Source organism: Hypoxylon trugodes (genome assembly GCF_022578975.1).
Source record: "Hypoxylon trugodes strain CBS 135444 unplaced genomic scaffold F4822scaffold_4, whole genome shotgun sequence".
Taxonomy (NCBI): domain Eukaryota; kingdom Fungi; phylum Ascomycota; class Sordariomycetes; order Xylariales; family Hypoxylaceae; genus Hypoxylon; species Hypoxylon trugodes.
Window position 1 is genome coordinate 2,543,331 of NW_026250019.1, and position 21,383 is coordinate 2,564,713.

Consider the following 21,383-nt stretch of genomic DNA (forward strand, 5'->3'; position numbering starts at 1 on the left):
TCCCCGGTCCTTTCTGCTTACGATGAAGCGCGTTGCAGAATCCACATCCACGGACCCGGGCTAGCCCTATTCGTATTTGGTGCTTTTGTCGGCAGTCATCGAAGCCCTTCGGGGAATTCCATGGAAATGTCCGCTTCCCTGCTTTTCAATGATACCTTAAGATCCTAAAGTCTGGGAAACTACCAACAGAGAGGTGTGCTCAAAGTATTTTCCTCCTCATGAAGGAAGAAGTGATCATCAACATGGAGCGGGAGAGGATCTCGGATTGGAGGAAAGCACATCACGTCTCAGGTCTCCATCTTCCTCAAGTCCGCGGAGGAGCATGTGGTAAGTATCTTCACTACTTAAACTGTCGATCTTTGTTGTCGCTTCACTGTTTTCACCCTAGTCCTTTGTGGCACAGATGTGGCATCCCCTGCGTATTCTTCAACGACAAACCCCTACCTAGGTAGGTACCTATAGATTTCCGCAATTGGAACACCCTGGAAAAGGAGACCTGTATGGTCACCTGCCAGCCTGCCTCCATATCTACCAGCCAAGTGCCCCATACTTGGGTGAGTAAGCTTCCGATGCGTAGGAGGATCTAATTCAACGCGAAGTTCTTCCTTTTTGAACTTCCACTAATTTTCTTTAGAACCCTTTTTGCATCGTCTTACCCACTCCAGCTCACCTTTCGTCGTATAATTGTTAGTTCCTACTGGTTGCCTAACTAGCTACATGCGTACTGGGGCAATCTTCAATTGACTTCCCCACAATATTTTCATGATTCCTCGCTTTCGGTCGAACTTGCGTCTTGGTTGGCTTGTAGCTGCCAGAGATGGCGCAAGGTCTACCGACGCCGAAGGATAAGCCGTCCGCAAAGGCACCTTCACGAGATGCTGCTGGCGATTCATCACCGACGGATTCTTCTACCACGGCTCGTATATCGAGATGGATACAATCACAGGTACGGTGTCTTAATCCGGCGCTTTCCGGGTTGGGGGGTTCTGGCGTCGGTCAATATTCGCCTTCATCTAACCCGCGGTTCTTAGGCAGAATATGAATTTGAATTAGATTCGGCGCTCGGCGATGAGCCGTGAGTAAAAGTTCTAGATCCTAAATCTGAAATCCAGTACTAAAGACAATGGTGTACATAGTGAGTGTTCAACGGCCTCGCTCACGGCCAGCGTTATGGAGTATCGCGTGTTGCACGGGCGAACATATCATAGCGCGAAGGGCAACACCGATTACTGGTACGGGTAACTCTTCCGTTATAGAACGCTATCATGGCATTTGGTTAATGGTATCGGCTTTTCGCCGCTCGGTTTTCTAGGGAACCCAACGATGAGAAACAAGCAAATTCTATGGATCTTCTGTAGGTACCAAGTTTTACGATGGTCGAAGATTTCAAATACTAACTCCGATGCGCCGAATAGCCACCATACGCTCACGGTATTATTCGACGACAAACTATTCATGGCTCCTATTAGTCCAGAACCCAAAAAGGTGCTGGACGTCGGATGCGGAACAGGTGAGGCAAGCTTGCCTTTAGTTTAACTGAAACCATTGCTGCTTCATACTAACAATCCTCCCCTCTCTTAGGAACTTGGGCGATGTGAATAACCCTCCACACTCCCCTTCTGGCTAACCGTCTAACACTTCATTACAGAGACTTTGCAGATGCGTACCCGAAATGTGAGGTGATAGGAACCGATATCTCGCCCATGCAACCACACTGGGTTCCCGTAAATCTACGCTTCGAGATTGACAACTGTACGATATCTCCCTGGACATTTGCACCCAATAGCTTCGATTTTATTCATGCGAGATACTTATTCGGCGCGATTCGTGACTGGGATGCACTATACGCCGAAATGTTCCGTGCATGCAAGCCTGGCGGTTGGGCCGAAGCCGTAGAACCCTCGATATTTATCTGCAGCGACGACGACTCCGTTTGCGAAGGCGATGGATCCGCCCTTTCGGCATGGGCCCATCTGTTTAGAGAAGCGAATCATAAATACGGCGCGAAAAGCGGGCAAGGTCCTAGGCCTCTCGATATGCTCGAGCGAGATACTATCTTGAGCGGCTTTCGCCGTGCTGGTTTCGTCGATATCGTCCAACGCACCGTCAAGTGTCCGCTAGCGCCCTATTCGAAAGACCCGCGGCAAAGGGAAGTAGGTCTTTATGGCAGGGCAGCTATGGAGGAGGGAATGGAGGGTATGTGTCTATTTAAGTGCTGTTGACACGCTCACGGGTCAATGTCCACTTTTTCAAGGAACGACTAACATCTAATTCTATAGGCTTCGTGTTATACCTCTACATCAAGGGCTTGGGCTGGTCCCACGAGCAAGTAACCATCTACTTAAGCCACTTACGTAGAGAACTCCGTGACCCACGGAAAACACCGTACATCAAAATACAATGTGTATTCGGGCGGAAACCTCTAAACGTCAAAAGTAGTGATGTGAGGTGATAAGGATCATCTTAAGGCTTTGGGCGGCAAAAATTGAAGATTTGGCGTTGCGCGTTCGGGATTCGGCTCAGCTCTATATATCTAATACCTACCAACCCAAAGGGAGAGGAGAAGAGAGGTGTATACTCCGTATGGAATCCAGCACATACCTAGCGCTACAGTACTATAAGTACCTAACGAGAAACCCCTAATATTTTTCGGCATCTCACCATCATATCAGCATCTACTACTATATTATCTATGTCTTATGGGACATAAGGGTATCTGTCTTGAACAGATGAGAGGAGAAGAGCGGAAAGAGAGCGAGAGGGATAAAAGTCTAGCATATCTACATGCATCTTCTTAATACCAAATCATAGAATCGTTAAATCAACCTCAAGGTCACCAAGCAGTTATCGTCCCGTGCGGAATGAATAAAAGTAGCCATTCAAGTTAGTGGGATAGACCAGCCTCAATTTGCTTTCTACTCTGCAACACACAAGACAAGTCCGACAGCATAGGCCACAACCACGGGCCAATCAATCGGATATAAGCGAGTTCTCAATTCAATAGCTGTTACTCCGTAGAACAAAACTATGTCCATCTTGTTTGTTTCTTTCACCTACAACTTTCTGTGAATTTTCGTCCTCTAGTAAGGCCAGCTCCAGAATGCCATCTAATATCCATCGATTCACCCATTCACCCATCGACCCATCCCACCCTATTCCCCATGTTTGAATTATATGTTGTTCTTTTTCTAATAAAGCCTTGCAAGGCGTACGGGAAACCCAGTCACATTGTCGTCATGGGTTCACGCCGCCCCGAAATTAATTATACATAGCGTTTTTAAGTACTACTGTAAGTAGCATAATAGGTGGCAATCCTGGTAAGTCCTAGATCCATCCTAATGCGGACCTGATTGTCGACTCCATAAAGCTTGTCAAGCCGCACAAAGCCGAAGTTGTTTTATCAGGCTTTCGTATTTATCCGTTCCATGCAAGTTCAGTTCGGAGAAAAGCGAAAGGATACCCCCTACAATAGGAGAGTCCCGACAAGAGTGAACACGGCAACGACCCCAGTAAGGACGAAGACGCTCATGTCCATTGGCGGAGCTGGGCGGCCACTACCGTTGTGACCAGATGCGGTTGCCGTCACCGACCCGGAGCCGGGGGAAGCGGTACCGGTCGAAGTACCACCGGCGTTTTGGGAGCCGTCGCCCTTCAGACCCGGACCCTTGCCAGCACCATCAGTCATGTACTGCGAGCCGATTAGTTTATAATCCCTTTTTCACGGGGAATTCAATTGACTATTTACCTTCTGAGCTCCTTCGGGCATCGCCGGGAGCGCACTCTCACCCCAGTCGCCGAGATCCCAGATGTTATCGAGGGTCGGGCATGCGACTGATTTGGTGGTAGAAGTAAAGCCACCGTTTCCAGTGGGGGCAGGGTATTTGGATAAGGCGGATTCTAGCTTGGAGAAATCGGGGTCCTCCTTAACCGAGTCAGAGTTTCCGGACAGTTCGACAATACCGAACTTGTCACCTTCTTCTCTGCTGTATTCGTACACTAGACCACCCGAGTAGACGGAAGACATCTGGTCGCTCATTAACGCACTCAACTCCTCGAAGTCGCGGCCGTTCGTTATGCAGCCCCATTCCGACAAGAAGATGGGTAGACCGTAACCAGTAAAGTTCTTAACCTTCTGATCCCAGCCCGATTGTTGGAAAGAAGATGGAGCACACCAGGAATAGTCGTTCTATAAGAGATTCATTAGCTTGAGGGATGCTGGTTGGCGTCTTGGAATACTTACGAAAGCGAAAAAGTCGCTTCGTTCATCGTCGGTACCACAGTTGAAGTAGAAAGCGGTCTGCATGCGGTTATCACTAACATCGGCAGCAGAGTAGCCAACTGGAATCTTGCGGTGGCCTTGTGATCCGATATATTGTCGCATATCACGAGTTGTGGCCTTGACATAAGGGGCGGCTTTCACGGAGTCGGCTTTGTCATTCATGACCTCATTTCCCGAGAAGAAAGCTAGTGTATTGGAGTATTTGGCAAACACATCAATGGTAGCGAAGACGCTTTGGAGGTATACATCGTTGTACGATGGGCCCGGCTTGTCTCGGTTAATGGAGTAGGCCGGGTTGTTGACGTCGAGAACGAGGTAGATCTTGGCGTCGCTCAATGCCTGCATACATTCGTCGTGGTTGGCCGAATTATCGACGGAGTAAACACGGACTGTGTTCACGCCTAATTTCTGGAATTCCTTGATGTCCCTCTTGCACGTGTCGGCATCAGCGAGAGGGTCGATGTTAGCAGAAGAGCCTCCCGGCTGGTAGTCAATGCCTCGGACATAGAATCGGGTGTCGCCGGTCCAGAAAGCTAACATTTACAATCAGTTTACGGTTATTCTATGGAAGAGGGGTCCTCGGAGTTATTACCATTGCCAGATGCGGTCACGGTGGGGAGAGAATCAGCGCGTTGGGGCAACTGTTTTTCGGTACGAGTAGGTTCCGCGTGAACCAAACTCGCCGCCGCCGTCAAAGCGGACGCGAGAGCGAACGAGCGCATAGTTATATCAATACCAGTCGCCCAATGGTCAATTGGTTACAATGATCTGTCCAGATAGCAAAACAGTGGTCACCAATTAAGATGATGGTACGTAAATTTGCAATCCCGAACGAGTGAGGGATGTACGAGAATCAACAGCGAGAGACGTGGAAATGGAAAAATCGAATTACAAACAAGAATTGTATTGTAATACAAGGGGACAACAGTAACGAGTGAGTTGTCCAAGAAAAAGGGAGAAGACGGGAGAAGTCAGAAATGTTGTTGAACGAATGAGGGAGAGTCGAAAACTCTTGACGTGGAAGGAGAAGAGACAAAATGGAAATGGAGAGACATGATCGGGACGATACTTGGTACATTATGTACTACATCTGTATACTGCGAAGCCCCTTCCTTGATTTGGAGATACTTTAGAACAAGGAAAGGGGATCTCAATGTACATACATGTAGCCATGTACCAACCAAAAGGAAGTATCAGCACTATTAAGACCATTCAAAGGGGGAAGGAGGAGGGCGTGTCCGCAATGTCTTTGGAATCTTGTGCCACCGGGAACCATAGGAAGAATTATCCGTACGTGCATAAAACACGAAGCTACACATCCCTCCCGCACGTACGGCGCCGAGCTAAACTATACATAGCAGGCTATTGGAGGGTGGTGGAAATGAAGGATATGTTGTGGCACGCAACGTGTAAATTGATTTGTGCATCTGATATACATAAGCTCAAGTACCTAAACCTCCCATTGTCATACAATACAGTCAACTATTTTTAGAGGGATTAATGGGAAATATAAATGCCACAAATAAATAGAACAAACGACCTTTGTATGTTATAAATTCAATCCAAATTTATGAACCTGTATTAAGAAGGCGAATTAGTACAATCAACAAATTGGAAAGGTCATATGTCTACGTATGTACCTCGTACATGCACGTCCGATACATGTATGTCCCGTCCCATCCAGCATGTCCGTTACGTAGTAGCCGCATATAGTGGATTAAAAAGCAAGCAATTTAGCAGACGGGAGGGTGGTTGTAGAAATAATACGGATATACATCGATACTTTTTACTTTCACATAGTAGTATGAGTGGGGCTATCATACCATGAAAGTGCGAACGCCGCCTACCTTCGCGAGCCCCGTTCTTGCTTAAATTGACTGCGAAAAGAGAGGGATGCCCGTAATCGAGGAAGAGCGCGTGGTTTTATTGATTATCTAATACGGTTAGCTATCTTATCCAACTATCCGCCCGTCCCACGTATTATCACCTACCAACTTGCTCGTACAAAATACCTCTCGCATAAAATGTTCTATTCTAACTACAGCAATATCAGCATGTTGGAAGAATAAACAAATTGGTATAGGAAGAGATCTGCAGATTCAACGACTGAGTGAGACCAGAATTCGTATTCAAAATTGGCGAGTCAGCGGTCATTAGGCACCGAAATTCTTGAATCAGCACTGCCTCCTTCGGACCCTACCGACCCTACCATTGGTCCTCCTTTCAACTGTTATGTCCGTTAGTAAAGGCACGGAATATCAAAAAGACCAGGAATATTCTCTATTAAGGATTGTTCTCATTTTCGTTGACGAACGGCTACCGGTTCATTGTAGGCCCTCGGGTTCTCAGATCCCCGTACCAAGCCGGCTTCCATGCTACTATCGTGGCCGGCCACTACCGGCAAGACAAGTTTCTAAGTGCTAGTGCAACCAAACTGGGCCAGTCAGTTTGAAGTATATGGAGCGTATCCATTAAGCATCGAACAACGATGATACGGATACGACGTGTTGAGGTCCATGGGTTGCCCTTTTAACAAGCCTTTCAACAGGGTTCGAGATATTGCTTCTTCTCTTTTCTTTACTCGGGTCTAGTTACTATATAGACTAACCATATATATCAAGTTAGGTTACATTAAGACAACATAAGTCTATACAATCTCTATACAATTATGTAATACCTTTGTACTATTATCGAAACACTGTTCTTTGCCCCCTTACTAGAGGCCTTTATTAGGTTTTATAGCCCAAATATTCGAGGACAAAGGTTGCGTTTAATTATTCATACGATAAAAGACCAAGTTTTTGGAGAAAAGTACCTATATACGTCAGAAAACCCCGAAAAGCAAAAGCGCCACTATACTACCAAATGTGAGATATTCAAATTCATGTTAATATTATGACATATATTATATTATATACTTCAGTCGGAAGGTTTATACTATAGCCGATAATTCCAGGTTCCGCAAACTATGAAGATCGTCTTGGGGGGCTGCCCTAACCGGGACATTCTGTTGCCGTTAATTCCTTTAATTTCAACTCCTTTATACCATGTCCCCTCTCTCCCCAAACTCCTATTTTGATACACCCCCTGCCTGGTACAGCCACTTCGTCTTACAAGCCCCTTAATGGGGAGGAGCAATAACGGGGGCAGCGAACATCTTGAGCCGTATGGCTAAGTCCTCAAAGAGGGTGTGCTGGACCTCGTATGTACTATTCAGGTTCTCGAAAATAACCCTTGCGGCCGTGGTAGCGTACTTCATGCGCGTGACGTGGGCTTGGAGGACGGCGAGCATCTCCGGTAGTCGATGAGCAGCGGCTTGTGGCATACCTCGACCGGTTTCCACGTCTTGAAGACGATAGTGGAGTTTGTCGTACATGCCAAAGGCGATGTCCATAGTGGTGTTGACGTCGAGGAATATCTTTTGCCATTTTTGTTGCTGCGGGAGCGCGAATGTGAAAGACGCCATGAAGCTGTGGATCATGCTGTCGATGTCTGCCCAGATGGCGTCTAGCTGTCGAGATAGCGGCCTCAACTCGACTCGGATTCGCATGGCTACAATGTAGTCTTCGATCTTTAGTTGAACGGGCGGACCATCAGGTTGACGAGGTTTCCACTGGTCGTGGAAATCGGGGCGAGATCCGTGGTGTCGGGGACGCGGCGGTGGTGGACTACCTGGCGCGGAGAATGGCGGCGGGCTGCTTTGGAAGTGGAAATGGTAATGAAATTCCTCCTCCCCGGACTCCTGCTCGGTATCGAAATAACTCTCATTCCAGTCTTCATAGTACGGCTTGCTATTTCGATTCGGCTTCGGTTCGTATGTATCGTCTCGGCCGAAATCAGTACGATCTTTCCGCTCACTTCGTTGCTTTCGTCGAGGCCCGAAATAATCTTCCTTATTCGGATCGCGGAATTCGCCGTATTTGGCTTTGTTGGCGCGGTATTCACCGTACTCGGCTCGAAGTACGTCGTCACGGAGAATCTCGCCGGCTTCTTGGATTCGGTGAAACCGGTCGTTGTTCTCGGTCGTGTTTCCGCCTTCGGCTTTGTCGGGGTGGTACTTCTTGGCGAGGTCCCGATATGCCTTCTTGATGTCTTCTAGACTGGCGTCGCTCTCGACGTCGAGGATTTTGTACAGATCGTAATCTGGGAATCTTGGTCGCGCCATTGTGGGTGTCGTATTTGTGAAAAGTATTAAAGTTGTTTCGTCGTAATTGCGTGATGATTTTCGGAGTCTTATACGTTTTGTCTTTAGTCTAGGATGCGATGATCTCCGATGTAATCTAGCCATTGGACGAGTATTTATGCTTCGGGTTGCATGCGAAGAACAGCATAAGTGATTTTGAACAGGGTAGTGTCATGGTTTCGTAGTTGGATTCTGAGTACAATTCTCGAGAGGACTCACAAGATTTAACGAAGTGATTGTTATTATATCCTAATTCTGTTCTCGCCCAGGTAGTTAGTTATCTAACAACACGATACACGTGTGAATTTTCTGCCGGCACCCAACTTGTGCTACTACTCTCTAGCTCAGTCTCGACTCTTCCCCACGGCTACCGTGGCGCCAGGCGTAACGTCAACCACGAGGTAAGATGCCAACTACCACGTTGTATATGTGCTGTAACTGGTTTACATGCCGAGGGTAAGCAATTTGACAGGTCACATCCTAATAAACTTAACCGGCATCTGCATCGAGGTTCAAACAACTCAGGGGTGATAATGAGATCTAGTCTCCACCTATACCTCTTATAGCTTCTGAAAAGAGATGCTTGGGCACCGTAACTGGTTGTATCAGTACGCAAACATATGCCTAGGCATCTAGGAGTCTTACGTTTGATGCGGCTGAAATTGACAATAACGCCCAACTCCGGGTCCTATTAATAAAAACGTTCACACTGGGTAGGTTGGGCGGGGACTGCTAGATGGCTATGGACCTATGATAATTGAAGAGGTAGATCGTAGAATGGAGAGACGCTGTTGTGGATGGGATTCTCGCCACTCAGAGCATTGAATATGGTAAAGTGCGGATCGTGAAATAAATCAAGGCTTCCCACTATGACATTATTGGCTAAATAAACTAGTCGTGCTTATCCTTAGCTTCAAACGTGGCCCTCGACGAGACGATTCTGAATGATACCTCCCACAATTGGACCAAGGGGAAAATTATCGTCCTACTGCCATAACAAGTTTAGGTCCCCGAACGAGCCATAAAAACAAGATAATGAAGGACTTACAACCATTGTGATGCCATACCCTCGAGTTGAGGAATTGGGTTGACTTAAAAATGACCCCGAAGGCGGCCCATGTAACCATCGAAAGGGAGGAAAGGGATATATGAGATGTATTCTCGAATTACTTTTTGCGTCTCTAGATGGCACATTCTAGAGACTATCCTGTATATCCACAGTAAATGCCATTATACACAAATAGGATGCCGTCCGGTTTATGCCTCCCAAATATCCCTTTTTGCGAATCCTAACATACCAGAAACCCGGTCCCTCCGGCCCCCCTTCAGAGCGTCGCCGCTGCTTCTACCGCGCCTGAAGCTTTAAATGTTGCTTTATTCGTCCACCGTATTTCGACATTATGCATCCATTCCATGTATCTAGCCCAACCTGTGTAGAACTGATGTTAGAGCCCAAGGACATGTAACAGAGGGAGGTCGAGACCATACTCCAATATGCAAACTTGCGACCTAGGTATTTTCCAGCAAACGGTACTAGTATCATAGTTAAGAGAAGTTGTAACTGCTCTAAACTCTGCTCCCACTCTTTTTGCGCATCGTAATCGTCTTCGGATGCGAAACTCTCGGTAGAGGTGGAAGGGAGGGAGTCGACGTCATCGTGGTCGGACTCCGGGACATCGGGTATAGTAAAGGAATCGGAGAGAGACATGATGCTACGTCGGAGGTGGAAGAGGTTTGATAGAGGGTCGCGTGTCGTTTTATGTATTTGAGGCTCGGGAGAAGAGAGAAAGCAGAGAGTAGCGGACGATGCGCTACTGCTAACAAATCCGATACATTGGGTCCCAACAGCCTTACGAACAACCTAAAACTAGAGCCTCAAGCTCTTCCCCGATTTACAACTCAATTTGTATATTGCGAGTAGTGTTGAGTTGTCGTGTCTAGAGGTTGAGAGACGATGTCGTTCTGCTTGGCATGTGTTGTTGCAAGGTGAGCTTCGTAGCCAGCCAAGAGAATACGTACCTGTTTAACGGAGTCAATCAAGGATTACCTGCCGACCGACATCGGGAACCTTATTGGTCAAGTTAAGTCAACTTACTTCCGAAGTGGGGGCAAATCTAACATCCAATTGATGGATTTGAAGCGTTACTCAATGTGGGGGTCAGAAAACCTACCTACCTAGGTAGGTACCCAACTGAGTCACAGCTGGCTGGTTACTTCCACTATATCAGCCCTGGGCTTGGCTGCTGAAACGGAATATTAGCGAAGGGAAGGAACCTCTCGGAAGACCAAATTTGTATGTACATTGTAGGTACCACCAATGAGGCGGTAGAGAAAATTGAAGGCGAACAAGACTCATCCTTCCCGATCTGCTCTCCATCGTAAGGCTTAAACGTCATAGGGGAGATTTCCTTGCGCTCAACCTTTTTTTTTCTCATATCTTCCCTCTAAAGTTTCATAACTTCCACCAAACCCCATTAAACCTATTATTATTTGACTTTTCCCACACGAACGTCTAAGAGTCAAGCTAAAAAAGAAAAGTTGTGCAAGTGATAGAGGACTTGCATCACCACCACTGCCACCACCACCACCCATCTTTCTGCCACCGCTTCCAATACCAACCCACCACGCCGTCTTTCTTGCCACAAATATCAACCACCACTTAAAGCCACTATCTGCAAGATATTCCTGATTCTGAAAATCAAGGATTCGGCATAGTACGATCGGAATTGTTTAGCAAAAGGACAAAATAAGAAAAGAAATATAAAAAGAGCAAGGATACGAACGATACATATCACCCAAAGCAGCAAGGATGGATGCAACAGAGGCTGCAGATACTGTAAGTTTCGGCTTGACTTGTCTTATTATTTCCAATGTTCTTCAAATTGCCTAATCGCTTTACAACTTCACTTGTCATCTGTCATCCGTTGATCGGGATACGGAGTTTGAAAGTGTCACTCGCAACACCCCTCCCTCTTTCCGAAATGCATGCGATACCTCATACTTCATACCTCATCCCCCTCTATCTTCCACTAAGGTACAAGTGCCTTGCTGTAATCCGTACCCGACCTATGCCCTAGCCGTACTGGGGAAAAAGCCAAAAAAGCCCCCCACTAGCGATAACGAGGGGTCTAACAAAAAGACGTTAAGCCAATTCTGGCTAATCAATTCTTTTGCCCCTCCAATTTTTATTGAAGGTACATGTCTTACGTACCTGTGGACTTGTGGACCCCACTACAATTCAGTCTCGGATGCCACATTGAAAATTCCGAGGCGAAGAGTCATACAATCAATCCTCTCACCCTTTACACTTACACAAACAATCCGGCATTTCTCTTCGGCCTCAATATTTCCATACTTCAACTTTCTTTATTGGAGCGAAGTTATCCCCGGAAATAACTGAGAGCGCTCTGAACATATTTTTTTTTAATTCATTTTTTTTATTCGATCTCGGGATTGATTTATTTATTGACACTACTTTCTAACCAGCAGGAACGACGTCCCTCCATCCCCGACCGCAAGCAACGAAAGTCTGTCGTCTTTAATTCCGAAGCCCTCGTAGTCGAACCCGACGGAAAGATATCCACCATGGCTTCCGATGAAACTAAGGACACAGCGTTGTCCCACACACCCCGTACGCCGCCGCTTTCAGCTGCACTTGGGGCCTTTGCTGATTCGAGAGAAGCTCCTGTTGATGATGCTGCCCCTCTCACCACCGAAGATGGTGGCCTTGATCTTCTAAAGAAAAAGAAGAAGAAGCCCAAGAAGACCGAGGATGGTGAGGGAACAGAGGGCGATGGTGCCGCCGATGGCGCCGCCGACGCTGGTGGTTTGGATCTAACCCTCAAGAAGAAGAAAAAGAAGAAGGCGCCAAAGGGTGAAGAGGGCGATGACTTCGCTGCCAAGATTGCAGCTCTCGACCTAGACAAGGAAGGCGATGCAGAAGGTGCTACCGAATCGAAGAGCACCGAGCAGTCTGGTGATATGGAGAAGGGCACCGGTATCTGGGGCCACGACGAAACTCGACCTATCAGCTACGACCTACTTCTTGGTCGCTTTTTCAGCCTACTGGCGCAAAAGAACCCCGACCACGCTTCAAGCGGTACACGAAGCTACAAGATCCCACCTCCTCAGTGCTTACGTGAAGGTAACAAGAAGACTATCTTCGCCAACATCCAGGAGATTACCAAGCGAATGAAGCGAAGCGAGGAACACGTTACCGCCTACCTGTTTGCCGAATTGGGTACGAACGGTTCCGTTGATGGCAGCAGACGATTGGTCATCAAGGGTCGATTCCAACAGAAGCAGATCGAGAATGTGTTGCGAAAATACATCAGTAAGTCATCTCTAATCAACATACATCGTGCCGGTCTTAATTGCTAATCTGTAACAGTCGAATATGTAACCTGCAAGACCTGCCGATCCCCTGACACTGAACTTAACAAGGGAGAGAACCGTCTCTACTTCATCACATGCAACTCGTGCGGATCACGCCGTTCAGTTACCGCTATCAAGACTGGTTTCTCCGCCCAAGTCGGCAAGAGAAAGAAGATGCAAGGTTAAGCTGTGTTTCTTACCTACGCAGAATACTGCTGTTGGTACGCTGGGATTTATGTTCATAGGGTTTCTTTTCAGATGAGTCATGGAGCTTATTGCTGGTAATAGTTCCTAGGAGTTAGACTGAAAAATGGCATTGGCAATTATTTCCCAGCGAAGAATCGAGATTATGAATAGGGAATACCCCCGTGATATTTCGCTTTGAAACTTCTAATTTTATATGTCTAGTGTAAGCGCTGTGTTAAATCGTACTATATATTATAAGAGCCCGTGTTGTTCGTATCATACTATCTACACGTGAGGTATTTCAAATAGTCCAAAACTTTCTCTTTTACCTGACAGCAACCAGAGAAGTAATTCATTGCGAGACAGAGGTGAAAATAAGTGTCAGCTGCCAAAAGCTGTCATCAGCTGCAAGACCCTGCGTAATTACGTAGTTCCCTACCTGACTTTCCCGGTTGCCATCTGTTGATGTGGTATGTTTTCAACACCTCGATCTGATTCATATGCGATTCTTCGACAAGACCCTCGATTTACACATATTGAAATAAAGAACATAGCCAACCTATTTAGATGTAAAAATCCTTCAATTTCGGTTTACATTACTTTGACGACTCTAACACTTTGAGTACCTTGTCTTTCACCCCGCTCCCGTTCCGTAATAAGAGCGAGCTGTACAGTTCTCTCATAAATCAACATGGCAGCGGGTCAGCTTCTACGGGGCCAGTCCGGTCTACCGGTCGACAACTCGACAAAATCATATTGGCATAAGGAACCCTCGGGGAAACTACTAGGACACCGGACGACCAAGGAATTACCCCGCTCTGCTGATGTAGTGATTGTGGGGAGTGGCATCACGGGGAGTTTCGCGGCGCACTTCTTGAAAGAGAAGAAGCCGGATTTAAATGTTGTTATGCTGGAGGCGAGAGAAGCTTGTTGGGGAGCTACTGGAAGGGTGAGTTGAGCAAATATGAGAATGGGTGACAGGAGTGGTATCGAAGTTGGGGGTGGTGTCACTTCGGCCCCCGTTTACATTAGCTGATGCCTTTTTCTACTTGAGCCTTTTATACGAAAACGAGGGGTTCTGTTGTGGTTATTCATATCGGATTTAAACGTAGCCGGTCTGGAAAAAGGGAACAACACCACTACTCCATATCTATAACATCATCTCTCCTATCTCAGTATTTCATATACCATTTCAACTCTCAACACTTACTAACACTTATACCAACTCAGAATGGAGGCCACTGCCAACCCGCAATATACGCTGCTTCAAAGCCACACATCGCCTCATTTGAACTACGCAACTTTCTCTACCTTAAGAGCCTAGTTGAGGAATACTCTATCCCATGCGATTGGCGTTCCACAAGCGGCGTCCACGCCTTCTACTCCGCAGAACTATTCTCCATCGCGCAGAAAATCGTCGCAAACCTATCTGATAACTACCCAGATCTAGCTGCCAATGTTGCCGTAGTGACCAAGGGCGAGAAAGGCAAGGCCGAGGGCGAATTATCAGGCACCCCAGCCTATCTCCTCGAAGGCGAGCGGCGGGAACTCACGCTTCACGGCCTACGAGTTCCTAACGCCGAAGGCGCTGTAGTCCAATGGAACGCGGCAAGTCTATGGCCATATAAACTCGTATCCTTCGTTCTCGAACGCCTGCTCGCCGCCAACAACGAGGAAAGCTCCAAGGGCTCTTTTAACCTGCAAACCAACACCCCCGTAACCGGCCTCACACGTGCCGAATTATCCAATATCGGCCACAATTCCTCCTCCAAACCACAATCAATATGGACAATCCACACCCCCCGCGGCACCATCCTATCCCCACAAATCCTCCTCGCAACCAACGGTTACACATCCCACCTCCTGCCCTCCCTAAGCGACCTAATAATCCCGACCCGAGGCCAAGTATCCTCCCTAACACCCCCAGAACAACCATCCGTCCCCACCGATCACCCGCTCGATATCGGACATACATACTACATAGTCGGCGAGCCCAACGCCGCTTTCTCGCGCGACGACTACCTAATCCAACGGCCACCTCCAAGCGCATCCCTAATCTTCGGCGGAGGCCGACAGCACGCGCGTAAGCGCGGAGTCGGGGTTTGGGATGATAGTAGTGTAGATGAGAGCGTGTCTTGGTACCTGAGGGGGGAATTAGGTAGTGTAGTTGACTTATCGTTATACCATGAGAAAGAAGGGGATACAGAAACAAAGAAACAAGATCTCACCCCAACTCACGAATGGACCGGTATAATGGGCTACACCCGCGACGGCCATCCCTTCGTCGGGTCCGTCCCCGAGGGTCTAGGCGGTGGATCTGGGTTATATGTATGTGCCGGGTATACCGGCCACGGGATGCCGAATGCGGTTTTATCCGCTCGTGCTGTTGTTGATATATTACTTAGCGATGATGGTAAAGGTGGTGAGGTGGAAGTTGATCTACCGCCTGAGTATGAACTCACTGAGGATCGGGTCTTGGCTGCAAGGTTATTGGATGAAGTTGCCGTTGTGGATGAGAAGGGAAGTTTATATATGGATTTTGGTGCTGTTAGGGGGTAGATGAATTCATGTAGTTGTCGTTTTATGGAAGAACTGTAGACCATGATTATATACATTCACCTACGAAGCGAGTAGGTACATTCAATGTAGCTGCATATAAAAATAAACGCGATCTGCAATCCATCGGCAAGGTGTCATATTCATTGTATATGCTAATCCTTAACTGGTATACGTAAAACACAGTCTTTATTCAGACTATTTACGTCAATCCTCAAGTGAAGTCGAAAAGGAAGAATGAAAAGTATGCCTTGCACGCATTATTCCTCTCCCCTTTCCTATTCATAAACGTTCGACTTCCTCGATTCTCCCCTACCGCCACATTCTCATCCGTCATTCTTTCTTCTCCGGGGGTATAACAAACTCCATTCGTTTCCCTGTACGTTTCGCACTCAATAAAAACTCCAACGCAATATGCTTTCCCTGATCCCGTATACATTTCCATTTTTTTCTCTTTTCGCATCAAAAGTAAAATGCCATTCCCGTCTCGGCCTCTCCAGTGCCGATGCTGTTTTCCCGTATGTCCGGCGAAAAGTATGGAGTTCGTGAGTTTCCAGTATGTCTAAAAAGGGGGTGTTTCGGCATCTGGTAGTAGCCGTACGAGAAGTAAAAATTCAGGTATTTAATGGAACAAATTCGTGTGAAGATAGGAAACCAAAATCCAGCGCAATGTCTCTCAACTGAGCTACGCGGCCAAGTAGTTCATCGATTCCATAAAGGTGGTTTGTGGTGATTCAGAAGTTTATCGAAAGTGGAAAGTAGTAACACAAAACGATCTTCATGAAGGCTGAAGACAAATTTGTGTCACGATGATGTTGAAAAGCTCCAGGGAGGCGAGTCTCGCCTTAGGGATGATGACTCTAATCCGCCTCGGCCAATTGCATAATTAGCTTGGCTGCCATGTCGAGGAAAGGGAAGGGGCTCATAACGGCCTTCTCTTCCAGTAGAGTTCCATCAAGTCGTTCATATCCTGTGCACTTGAAGTCTACGAGATAGACCTTTTCCTTAGGGTCCATCTCGTAGATTTGGATTTCCATTCGCATCCAAACAAAGTCTTGCTTTCGCTTATCCATGACGGAGATGATCTGAGTATTATCGTCCGAAGCGGCTTCTGCGGTAGAATGGCCGGAAGAAACCGATGTCCTTCGGATATCTATAGTATTGTTAGGCTCGTGCTTAATAATTTATAGGCTAGTTGGCTCACCATCTTTCTTCCAGCGGCATACTATGTGCCATGGATCAGCGGGAAGCCTGTAGTACTTGATAGGGTCAAACGTTTCAAGGTCGATTTCATCGGGCGACAAGCCCTCATATGGGTTGATGTCTCCATCGTGTAGCGTTTTGCTCACGTACGGGTCCCTACGCGCAGTCAGTTCTTACTATATCTCGTTAAATATCCTCGCAATACGTACGGTGTTGCTGCGCCATCCCCATGCATCTTCTCGTAATCTTCATCAACTACCCATGTAGCACCAAGTTTAGATAAAGACTTGTATATGCATAACAAAGCTTCGAATGGAGCATTCCGGGACCTTATACCGAACTGCCAGCGAACTGGCTTGGTTCGTTTGGCCGCGACTGGGGTCATTGTTTGTGGATGTGTCTGGCTATCGTCAAGTCTCATGGCGCTCTTGGAATGAGGCTTAAGGCGTCGGGCTGCCTCTTGCTGCTCGGCGGGGGTTCTAGGTTGCAGGGGAACATCGGGGACTGGCTGGGCATCCAGTGGTTCCTCCACGCCCGCATTCTGGCGTTCAAGGTATTTCTTATGAAGGGATGGAAGACTAGTCGGAAGGATTCCGACGTGGCTGACATATCCACGGGGAGAAGAGCTTGTGATTGTCGAGGTGGTGGAACGAGCGGAATCGGCGAGAGGACTGGCTTGGGATTCATTGGGGTAATCCGGTTGAGAATCTCGTCTGTTGTCTAGTGTTGTACTACCCATAGCCTCCGAGACGCTTCGCATTTGTTCCTCGGTGTCGGCGGTTGGGGGCGAAGTAGCAAAGTACGGATTGTCAGCACCTGTACCGTAAGCAGCTGTAATACGTCAGCGATACTCGTGATTTCTTGTAGCTGAATTGAAGACCGGGGTATATTTAATAGAAGAGAAAGATAACCTACGATTTACTTGCATAAGCTTGTTCTCACGGACGATCATGTATGCATCCTTAATGGCGGATGGTTCATCGGCTTCAAGGGCTTCTTGAACATCACGTTTACCATAACCCATCGTTTTGCTAATCTTCTCGGTAACTTCATTGTGAAGTTTCTCCTGAACTTTTACGGGAGCGTGGGGTGCAATGTCGCTTGGCCTAATGGCCCTATTGGGATCAACGCCGGTATTTAGGAACTCCTCGACTGGCGGGTCAAGATATACAGGAAGGTCCTTCAAGAACCAAGGGTCTTGTCTGATCTCATCGATGATAATACGCTGCACAGGATTAGTCTGCAGCATTTTTCGGATGAGACTCGCTGCATCAGATGGGACCCAATGTGGGACGGTGAAAACTCCCCGCTGAATCTTGGAAAACAGACTGGGGATATGGTCGTCGTCAAAGGGGAGTCTGCCGACAAGCAGAACGTATAAAATGACACCACAACTCCACACATCGACTTCTGGTCCGGCGTACAATTTCCCACTTATAACTTCTGGTGCCGCATAATTAGGACTGCCGCAGCTTGTCTTGAGGAAATTTCCATCGGTCATGATATTGCTTAGACCGAAATCAGCAATCTTCACGTTGAGATTATCGTCGAGTAACAGGTTCTCGGGTTTTAGATCTCGATGGACTACTTTGTGTCGATGGCAATACTCAACGGCACAAATCATCTGCTGGAAGAACTTGCGGGCTTGGTCCTCTGGAAGCCTACCATGCTTAACGATGTAGTCAAACAATTCCCCACCCGCATATTCCAAGACCATGATAATCTCGGCTGGTGTCTTAATGACAGTGTAGCTACCAACAATCAAGCAATCAGCAAACCAACATCTCGAACCGGAGAACCGGAGCCTTCGAAAAGCTGTTATACTTACAGTTTGATGATGTGTGGATGTCGGAGAAGTTGTAGGTATTCGATCTCTCGCTCGACGCGACCAACCATATCTCTACTAATCAACTTTTTGCGGGCTATAATCTTGAGAGCGACCTTCTGACCGGTCGACCTGTGTACAGCTAGCTTGACTTTTCCAAAAGAACCTTCACCCAGAGTCCTTATTATATTGTATGCACCGATTCGCTGGTCGAGTTTCGATTTCTCGCGATTCTGCGACGCTTGTTCGGATAGCAGACTAGCTGCTCTCGCTCTGCCGTTGGAGCCATCGGTTGTCGGGCGTGTGACGTTAATCTCGGGTACTCGAGGGCCGCCATTGTTCTTGGGTCGGATTAAGGAAGGTGATAGAGACATGGATAACTCCTCTTCGTCAAACGCTCGGGAAGTCATCTTGTCGAGGGCGAGTGGCTAGGAGAATTTGGGACGATGGAGAGGTTGATGAGATCGTCATGAAGTAACGTTCAACGAGCGAGGGGCTCTCAACCAGGGACCGGGAGCCGGGGTCGGGAGACAGGGGGCGGAGAGTGGAGCATAGGCTGTAGGGGCTGTAGCGTCTGTAGCGTTATATAGCGTACTTGGTAGCAGTGTAGCGATGCACGCTTGGCGACACTTTTGGGACCTTGGCGCTAAATGCGGCTGGAAACTCTGTATCTGTGGTTAGGGCCAGCCGCTAGCGCTGCTCAACCCAGAGAAAGTACTAGTAGATAGTACTTGCTTTTATTCGAGATTTCAATCCGAACTATTTGTACCTAGTACTTCAATCCAGATACTAAACTTCCGACTTGTTGAATGAAGTCGGTCTTGTGCGTTGAGGCTCTTGAACTTATAACTTGGACATATGGCCTGATAAGCTTCCCTGTTCTGTTTAAGAAATCTGAGGTATTAGAAATTGGCGGGGCTGAAACTAACTTGAACCCTTGAAAAATCTGATTGACCGCTTCGATCAGTCCAAATTCGTTCATTAGTAAGAAATCGAAGAAAAAACAAAGCACCTATGACAATGAATGCAAAAATCAAGAAAAAGAAAAAGTTGGACAAGACCCGTCTTATCCGATATGGTTATTATAAGTGGTTACCAAAATCTCAAACTCACATGTCAATATCGAACCACACGCATGCACTTCGATCCTGCTGTCCTAGTCTAGCGGGTTCTACAGGGCTGTTCAGGGTTAGGGGACATCACAGAAGGAGCGAGTGGCATAGCCATGTTATGTATGCTTACTTAATGGGAAGGTATCGTCAGGGCGATACATACACAGTCATGTAATGTAAGTAATCTGTCATACATAGATCCGAGACAATAAGATCATTTTTGCACTTTCCTTCTATTATATTAGGCTTAGGTAATACAGAAAGGTAGATGTCTATACTGTGGCTAACCTCGATCGGCCGGTGTAAGATATAGGAGTATACATATACGATTAAGACATATGTGGTCGCACAAATACTGTAATTGACAAGTATAATATGTAGGTGTGTACGATATGTACTTTTTGTTGAAGACGTTCGTTTGTAACAAAATCCTAGGTCTGAAATTGAATATTAGTAGAGTATCTATACTGAAGAAAATTTGTGAAAACGTAGGCATATCTCAATATACATTAAGGAATTGGGTGGTTCTTACTGTTTCTGTTTTGATACAAACACGTCATAAGGTATTCTTATAATTGCGAGGGAGTGGAGTCTTGGCAAGAAGGCACAACGCTTAAATTGCTGTTATGGCGTCATGCCTTCTTCTCTTCCTCTCGTAACCTTTCGACAAGCTTATTTCTGAGGAAGTCACTGAGGCCCAAACTATTTTTTGGTGTAAATTTAGCCCCATTCAGAAACAACAGTTGTCAGGGATTATAGGAAAGCTTACATTCCCTCATTCGTGACAATACGGTATGTACCGCTGGGTTCGAACTCTCCTATGATCTTTCCAGCCCCATCAACTTCAATGCTTCCAAGAATGTCTTCGGGAAACGCAATTCTCCCGTAGTCGGGCGGGTTTCTTAGATCGCTAAGATGGATATGTCCTCCCACTCCCGCACCTCCAGCCCCGCCTTGGGCACTCGCTCCTCCGCCACCGCCTCCACCGGCACCACCACCTCCCCCAAGACCAGCAGCCGTCCCTCTTGTATTCCGTTGTTTTCGTTGTTGAGGAAAGAATGCACCACCTGAGCCGAGAGTCGCCCCGCCTGGTCCGGCGAAAGCCTGTGCTTGCGCTACCAGTCCTGGATCTTGTGCAGCATGATCACGGAGAACCTCCGTTAATATGTTAAGAAACTCGTGGTTCTCGGAAAATGATTGAGGTGTCGGTGGTATCGCTGTAGTGGAACCGATCGCTAGTCTGTGTGTCGGCGGGTTCGTATCGAGGTACGTGAGCAGATGCCCACTGTTAATGGAGGCATTGGGGAATACCCTCTTAGACGTAATCGCCGTTAGTAGGGAATAACTTTGGCATTGGGTGTAGAGCTACTGACTATATGAGGATTGGTACTTAATGTAGAGACACTTCGATGTGATAATAATGTCCTATATGTCGGGGCTATTCGAACCCGTGATAGTAATGTTGTGGACATTATGAAGCTGTTTCTTTGGAACACATTTTTGTATTGAATTGAAAAGCTTGAAGCTAGAAAGCTTCGAATAGAAAGCTTCGAAGCTCCCCCCCCACACTGACGTATTGAATACAGTATTCTGCGCCGTCTAAAACTGGATTAGATAAGCGTATTATTCCGTACTGCCCCACGTTAGATAGGCACCCCTGTCGCT

The 21,383-nt window shown here is 47.1% G+C and overlaps 8 protein-coding genes across 8 annotated transcripts; 3 read left to right on the forward strand and 5 right to left on the reverse strand.

The window, feature by feature from the left end:
- The first annotated feature begins 1,001 nt into the window (after positions 1–1,001).
- Positions 1,002–3,011, forward strand: F4822DRAFT_220369 (S-adenosyl-L-methionine-dependent methyltransferase). Its single transcript, XM_051453984.1, has 7 exons — positions 1,002–1,075; positions 1,137–1,232; positions 1,313–1,354; positions 1,416–1,510; positions 1,582–1,594; positions 1,649–2,196; positions 2,280–3,011. Exons 2-7 carry the CDS (start codon positions 1,171–1,173, stop codon positions 2,450–2,452), a joined length of 933 nt encoding a protein of 310 aa, XP_051315771.1. The 5' UTR covers positions 1,002–1,075; positions 1,137–1,170; the 3' UTR covers positions 2,453–3,011.
- F4822DRAFT_220320 (glycoside hydrolase family 72 protein) lies at positions 2,843–5,316 on the reverse strand. The gene is made up of 4 exons (XM_051453983.1): positions 4,872–5,316; positions 4,241–4,812; positions 3,746–4,186; positions 2,843–3,688 (listed from the first exon to the last, which is right to left on the reverse strand). The coding sequence occupies exons 1-4, from the start codon at positions 4,999–5,001 to the stop codon at positions 3,464–3,466; spliced, it is 1,368 nt and encodes a 455-aa protein (XP_051315772.1). The 5' UTR covers positions 5,002–5,316; the 3' UTR covers positions 2,843–3,463.
- Positions 5,317–7,400: 2,084 nt separating this feature from the next.
- F4822DRAFT_428346 (DnaJ-domain-containing protein) lies at positions 7,401–8,444 on the reverse strand (the record flags this gene model as incomplete). The annotated part of the gene is made up of 1 exon (XM_051460895.1): positions 7,401–8,444. The coding sequence occupies one exon, from the start codon at positions 8,442–8,444 to the stop codon at positions 7,401–7,403; it is 1,044 nt and encodes a 347-aa protein (XP_051315773.1).
- A 752-nt stretch (positions 8,445–9,196) lies between these two features.
- Positions 9,197–10,301, reverse strand: F4822DRAFT_220462 (uncharacterized protein). The gene is made up of 3 exons (XM_051453986.1): positions 9,951–10,301; positions 9,511–9,891; positions 9,197–9,450 (listed from the first exon to the last, which is right to left on the reverse strand). Exons 1-2 carry the CDS (start codon positions 10,168–10,170, stop codon positions 9,788–9,790), a joined length of 324 nt encoding a protein of 107 aa, XP_051315774.1. The 5' UTR covers positions 10,171–10,301; the 3' UTR covers positions 9,197–9,450; positions 9,511–9,787.
- Positions 10,302–10,727: 426 nt separating this feature from the next.
- Positions 10,728–13,354, forward strand: F4822DRAFT_400460 (domain found in IF2B/IF5-domain-containing protein). The gene is made up of 3 exons (XM_051457863.1): positions 10,728–11,298; positions 11,949–12,795; positions 12,853–13,354. The coding sequence occupies exons 1-3, from the start codon at positions 11,272–11,274 to the stop codon at positions 13,020–13,022; spliced, it is 1,044 nt and encodes a 347-aa protein (XP_051315775.1). The 5' UTR covers positions 10,728–11,271; the 3' UTR covers positions 13,023–13,354.
- A 144-nt stretch (positions 13,355–13,498) lies between these two features.
- F4822DRAFT_400465 (FAD dependent oxidoreductase) lies at positions 13,499–15,693 on the forward strand. Its single transcript, XM_051457864.1, has 2 exons — positions 13,499–13,971; positions 14,253–15,693. Exons 1-2 carry the CDS (start codon positions 13,714–13,716, stop codon positions 15,579–15,581), a joined length of 1,587 nt encoding a protein of 528 aa, XP_051315776.1. The 5' UTR covers positions 13,499–13,713; the 3' UTR covers positions 15,582–15,693.
- Positions 15,694–16,037: 344 nt separating this feature from the next.
- F4822DRAFT_220538 (Pkinase-domain-containing protein) lies at positions 16,038–19,150 on the reverse strand. The gene is made up of 5 exons (XM_051453987.1): positions 18,610–19,150; positions 17,697–18,532; positions 16,991–17,612; positions 16,783–16,937; positions 16,038–16,731 (listed from the first exon to the last, which is right to left on the reverse strand). Exons 1-5 carry the CDS (start codon positions 19,014–19,016, stop codon positions 16,439–16,441), a joined length of 2,313 nt encoding a protein of 770 aa, XP_051315777.1. The 5' UTR covers positions 19,017–19,150; the 3' UTR covers positions 16,038–16,438.
- A 698-nt stretch (positions 19,151–19,848) lies between these two features.
- On the reverse strand, positions 19,849–21,233 carry F4822DRAFT_400471 (uncharacterized protein). Its single transcript, XM_051457865.1, has 4 exons — positions 21,092–21,233; positions 20,488–21,032; positions 20,251–20,420; positions 19,849–20,155 (listed from the first exon to the last, which is right to left on the reverse strand). The coding sequence occupies exons 1-3, from the start codon at positions 21,188–21,190 to the stop codon at positions 20,351–20,353; spliced, it is 714 nt and encodes a 237-aa protein (XP_051315778.1). The 5' UTR covers positions 21,191–21,233; the 3' UTR covers positions 19,849–20,155; positions 20,251–20,350.
- Positions 21,234–21,383: the final 150 nt, after the last annotated feature.

Bases quoted from the DNA above. Each gene is read 5' to 3' on its own strand.
- F4822DRAFT_220462 (XM_051453986.1), bottom strand. From the start codon at position 10,170: ATGTCTCTCTCCGATTCCTTTACTATACCCGATGTCCCGGAGTCCGAC. The intron at 9,892-9,950 runs GTATGGTCTCGA...AGTTCTACACAG, and splicing joins TCGCAAGTTTGCATATTGGA to GTTGGGCTAGATACATGGAA.
- F4822DRAFT_220320 (XM_051453983.1), bottom strand. From the start codon at position 5,001: ATGCGCTCGTTCGCTCTCGCGTCCGCTTTGACGGCGGCGGCGAGTTTG. The intron at 4,187-4,240 runs GTAAGTATTCCA...AATCTCTTATAG, and splicing joins GAAGCGACTTTTTCGCTTTC to AACGACTATTCCTGGTGTGC. The intron at 3,689-3,745 runs GTAAATAGTCAA...ATCGGCTCGCAG, and splicing joins TGCCCGAAGGAGCTCAGAAG to TACATGACTGATGGTGCTGG.
- F4822DRAFT_220538 (XM_051453987.1), bottom strand. From the start codon at position 19,016: ATGACTTCCCGAGCGTTTGACGAAGAGGAGTTATCCATGTCTCTATCA. The intron at 18,533-18,609 runs GTAAGTATAACA...GATTGTTGGTAG, and splicing joins CATCCACACATCATCAAACT to CTACACTGTCATTAAGACAC. The intron at 17,613-17,696 runs GTAGGTTATCTT...GACGTATTACAG, and splicing joins CAAGCTTATGCAAGTAAATC to CTGCTTACGGTACAGGTGCT.
- F4822DRAFT_400471 (XM_051457865.1), bottom strand. From the start codon at position 21,190: ATGTCCACAACATTACTATCACGGGTTCGAATAGCCCCGACATATAGG. The intron at 21,033-21,091 runs GTCAGTAGCTCT...ATTACGTCTAAG, and splicing joins TAAGTACCAATCCTCATATA to AGGGTATTCCCCAATGCCTC. The intron at 20,421-20,487 runs GTAAGCTTTCCT...ACCAAAAAATAG, and splicing joins ATTGTCACGAATGAGGGAAT to TTTGGGCCTCAGTGACTTCC.
- F4822DRAFT_400460 (XM_051457863.1), top strand. From the start codon at position 11,272: ATGGATGCAACAGAGGCTGCAGATACT. The intron at 11,299-11,948 runs GTAAGTTTCGGC...CTTTCTAACCAG, and splicing joins CAACAGAGGCTGCAGATACT to CAGGAACGACGTCCCTCCAT. The intron at 12,796-12,852 runs GTAAGTCATCTC...AATCTGTAACAG, and splicing joins TGTGTTGCGAAAATACATCA to TCGAATATGTAACCTGCAAG.
- F4822DRAFT_400465 (XM_051457864.1), top strand. From the start codon at position 13,714: ATGGCAGCGGGTCAGCTTCTACGGGGCCAGTCCGGTCTACCGGTCGAC. The intron at 13,972-14,252 runs GTGAGTTGAGCA...ATACCAACTCAG, and splicing joins GTTGGGGAGCTACTGGAAGG to AATGGAGGCCACTGCCAACC.
- F4822DRAFT_220369 (XM_051453984.1), top strand. From the start codon at position 1,171: ATGGAGTATCGCGTGTTGCACGGGCGAACATATCATAGCGCGAAGGGC. The intron at 1,233-1,312 runs GTACGGGTAACT...TCGGTTTTCTAG, and splicing joins AAGGGCAACACCGATTACTG to GGAACCCAACGATGAGAAAC. The intron at 2,197-2,279 runs GTATGTGTCTAT...CTAATTCTATAG, and splicing joins TATGGAGGAGGGAATGGAGG to GCTTCGTGTTATACCTCTAC.